The following is a 4,577-nucleotide window of genomic DNA, read 5'->3' on the forward strand; positions in this document are numbered from 1 at the left end:
CTCCCTTGGCTCGTCAGAACTGTGTGTTTTTTTTTTATTTTTTTTTTTATTCTCGTATAATACGATTCGGATGCTTACGCGCGCGCAAGCAGCAACGGCAGCGACCGGTCCCCGGTGGGAACCGCCGCCGCCGCTGCCGCCGTCGAACCGCGCGCTGCCCCGGAGGCCGAACGAAACGGGGCCTGCCCGCCGTCGCCATAAATCTTCGTCACTTTTGACGTGCAACGTTTCTCCACCACCGTCTTCTCCTGGCCCTCTCTCTCTCTCTCTCTCTCTCTCTCTCTCTCTCTCTCTACTTGTGTCCCCGTCCGCCGCCAGCTCGACCTTCCACCGTTCCGCCCAGTCACATCTCGACGGTGACCCCACGACTTTCTTGTTTTCGGCACACACACACTTCTATTCGTCCAAGGACTACGAGTCCCTATCTATATGCGAGTACGTACGTGAGTGCGTATAGCCGACGGCTGCACGAAAACGTCGAGCCTGTCCAAATAATCTGCTTTATAATACGACTGATACACAGCCGTATCCCTCTCTCTACCCATCCCTCGTCCGCTCAGTTTCCTTTTCGGATCTAAGTTTATCCCCGGTTTTTAAGTCCGACAGCAGTACCTACTCGGTGTGTGTTTATATATAAGAGTGGCGGTGCTCGCGGGGTACTATTAATACGTGTCCTCTTGACGCGTTCACGACGTAAACCTTTTATCCATATACACGTACTCTTTGGAGGCATAGCGATAGCGTGCTGCGTGCGTGTATAGGATTATGACTGTGCTTTTGTCCGTTGCAATCAAAGTCAACGGCCGGCACACGGTTAAAACGGACTCCCGCGCGCGATAATGAATCCGGAAACGATACGCGGACACTGCGTCGCATTAATAGCAATCGTGTACACAATGATAAGAATTTAAATGTTATACACGCTTGTAGCACGGAATTGCAGTTGTTGCTCGGCATTGCGATACTCGTCCACAAAATAATCTGTACCGACGAGGTCGTGTTCAAGCATTTCATTTAAACCCAATACAATGATTATGTAATAATAATTATCATGTTTACACAACTTATTGTTCAAACATAAGTTCTATCGATTTTATTACGACTCACTCAATACATTATACTTTATCATAACGTGTAGAATCGAATCAATTTTATGATGTCCAGCAAACATCCATTTCTATTAATTATTTCTTTGTTCACTGATATTTTCAATGCATATGTTTTATCGTGCGTAATAAACGATATTTGTTTAAATAAATAATAACTAATAGATATTTTTGTTAAATTTTGCAAGTATGCACACTAAAGAATAGTAGGGGCGAAAATGAACGAGAGAAATAAAATAGGTACAACGTTCGTTATATCTGATTTTACATTTTCCAATACAAATATATATTTTACGGTAACGAATGAGAAACCCTCTGTGATTAAATACACACACACACACGCATACACATACATATATATATATACAATGCATTACGCACACTTGGGGAAAAAAAGCGATTAATTAAAAATCCCCGTCTGCCGTTTTCATTGGCCGTCGTTGAGTGTATACAGCCATCGAAATTTCCCCCTCGTGTGCGTACACAAACATATATATATATATATATATATATATACACATCGTAACGATTTCTGTTGATCGGTCGGCCGTCGTTTGTAAATGCGTCTTCACGGCGATTTCCTTCCCCCACATCAAAAACTCGTTAAGGTCTTTGTGCGCGAGCAAAAAGAAAGTCTTAACTTTTTTCGAATTTTCCTCGAGGTTAATCGATTCCGTTCTCGAAACTAGTAATAAAACCGAAAGGCTTATAATACTCAACCGTAGCTAATCGCGCGTCGTACGGCCGTATTTGTATTGCATTTTATCGTATTTGTGTATGTACAATTTATTATTAATACAACGCGTGTCATACGCCTTTCTCCGCGTTGTCACTGATAATGTGTGAGCGGTTTGCGCGGTGCAAAGGGTTCGGGAGGCTCGTGTGAAAACGATTGATTCGCTTGGAAAATGTTGCATAAAAAATAAAAATAAAAATCATTTTTATAACAACAAAAATAAAAAACCCGACTAACCTTCTGCTTTGTTGTACAACGCTTGTGTATTGAGGTAGTTTAGAATTTGCATGCAATGCGAGCTAATAATAATCATCGATCTGTATAGATCTCTCCGAAATACGGGTGCGCTTGAGCAGCAGTTCGTTATATTAACATAACATTAATCACGGTAGAAAACACCTTTTTTCTTCTTTTTTGTTTTTTATTTTATTTTTGTACAACAAATATAAAATTGGCGATCGCTCTGTACATGTTATAATTATTTATTTAATGAATAGATACTTTCGTGCAGACGCACAACAATAATATGTAGCGTATTTTATACGTCAAATATTTTGTGCGTGATAATATGAATGAGGCAATGCCGAACGTACGACAATGTTTTAAGACGTCGATTTGTGTTCGTCTTACGAATTCGCAATAATTGGATTCTGCGGAGGCGGTGCAAAAATGTGTGTGCTACTAAAATCAAGCGATACTGTCGATTGAAAAAACAATTATTCAGTACGACCTATAACGTGCGTAACGTGAAGAGTTTCGGTTATCGTTAAATACGTTTGTGGCTTCACATATTTCGTTATGTTTTTCGCTGTACGTCTCACTATGCTCGTGTACCCGATGCGATGGTGGTCTATGATGACATCGAGTCAACTTGTACAAAGCGTCGAAATTTAATAATACAGCAGATATAGAGCTATATGCATGAATTCATGTTAGGTTATGTTATTTGCATGTTACGTTAAGTCCATCTTTGCACACCTAGTGAAAGTAGTGGCTGCTATTATTGGTATATCATTTATGTTTTCGTGTGATCGGGTGGAGCTTACGTGTACAGACGTAAATCGAATACTTTTGAGCATTATGTCGCCGTGTTGAATGCGTGTGGGTGCTTGCGCGCGCTTTTGTGCGAGAAACATTGCGATGATTTATTGTGTATACGACCGGACTTTGACCGTGGTGTTTCAGAAAGGAAACGCGGTCGGCAAACGTACACCCGTTACCAGACGTTGGAGCTGGAGAAGGAGTTCCATTTCAACCGGTACCTGACCAGGCGGCGGAGGATCGAGATAGCGCACGCGCTGTGCCTGACCGAGCGCCAGATAAAGATATGGTTCCAGAACCGGCGGATGAAGTGGAAAAAAGAGAACAAAACCAAAGGCGGCGACGGACAGGGTGGCGACGGCAGCGACATCACCCCTCAGACATCACCGCAGTGAAAAAGCTCTCGCGCGAGGACTTCTTATTATTATTATTATTATTATATGATTATTATTATTATTATTATTACTATCATCATTATGATTACGATTATCATTATAATTATTACTATTATTGCGTACCGTTGTGTGTGTGTGTATACATGATGTTGTCATGTTCGTATAACACATGTGCACACGTAGAAACGAAACTTCACTCGCTAACTCGGTCGCACCATAATTTTGTTGGCGCGTTCGTTCACAAAAGTCCCGACAAAGAAACGCTGTGTACGTACGTACACGTGTGCATATGGGGGTGCGAGTGAGTGCGCGTTTGTGTGCAGTGATGGTGAACTGAGGGTGGAAAAAGTAAAACATATGTATATATGTATAAAACATGTAAGTGCTGTGTACCGTTTGCAGGACGATGATGACTAGTAACGTTTTCTTTTAAACTCGAGGACGAATAAAATAATTATTTTTTCGCGTCGTTCTACTTTAGTTACCATTTGTATATTACGTATACGTGTTCAATTGGAGTGGTTCAGATGGTTTTATTTTTCAAACAATGATATGATCGTTATCGCGCAAACATTTCATTATGAGTTCGAAAAAGAAAAAAAATTTCGTTGCGTTCTGGCTGTTTTCTTGAGTTTATCTTAAAATTTATTTTTCAATTGAAAAAAAAATTATAAAAAATAATGATGTCATCAGTACTTTATACTATCGACCACGAGGGAAATAATATACATATATATGTATATATATGAACGTGTGTAAAATATTTTCTCCCGCATGTGTTGAAACTTACTCTAAGATTGTGTCTAAGTCATTATATCGTAGGGGTTTTTTTTTTTTTTTGTTTTTTTCGTTTAATTTTTATTTAGTTCTAAGCAAATAAATAATAATAATAATAATGCAATGAAATAGTAACAACACAAATAATAATGTGCGCAAAATACTTTTTCCCCTAGAAAAAAAAAAATAAACGACTCAATACGCTTACGTCCGTGTTGTTTTCCGTTACCTATAGGTAAACACTATGAATATAATATTATACATAAATGTATATACAAAAAAAATAAAAAATAAAAAAAATAAAAAAATAAAAATAAAAAATACACAAATATAATATACGCCATTGTGTAATGTCATATTAAAGTATTTTGTAATGAGTTAATGTACGCTCAGGATCTCAAAACCAGCTCAAATAACACGTCCTCAATATACGTATGTATATTATATTATATTGTTTATCTTATATCGGTTTTAATTTCCAGGACCAGTTTTGTTTGTTTTGTTTGTTTTTTTTTTTTTTTT

General features: G+C 38.5%; 1 protein-coding gene across 2 annotated transcripts in view; it reads left to right on the top strand.

The window, feature by feature from the left end:
- Window positions 1–4,165, top strand: part of LOC112682093 (homeotic protein antennapedia-like) — a 15,483-nt gene extending 11,318 nt beyond the window's left edge. For both annotated transcript variants that reach the window (XM_025552568.1, XM_025552569.1), the window contains one exon: window positions 3,028–4,165. In XM_025552568.1, coding sequence (XP_025408353.1) covers window positions 3,028–3,278 — 251 coding nt within the window. In that variant the 3' untranslated portion in view covers window positions 3,279–4,165. The remainder of the gene's footprint in view (window positions 1–3,027) is intronic.
- The last annotated feature ends 412 nt before the right edge of the window (window positions 4,166–4,577 follow it).

This window comes from Sipha flava, unplaced genomic scaffold, assembly GCF_003268045.1.
Source record: "Sipha flava isolate LNK unplaced genomic scaffold, YSA_version1 1_pilon_pilon, whole genome shotgun sequence".
NCBI lineage: Eukaryota > Metazoa > Arthropoda > Insecta > Hemiptera > Aphididae > Sipha > Sipha flava.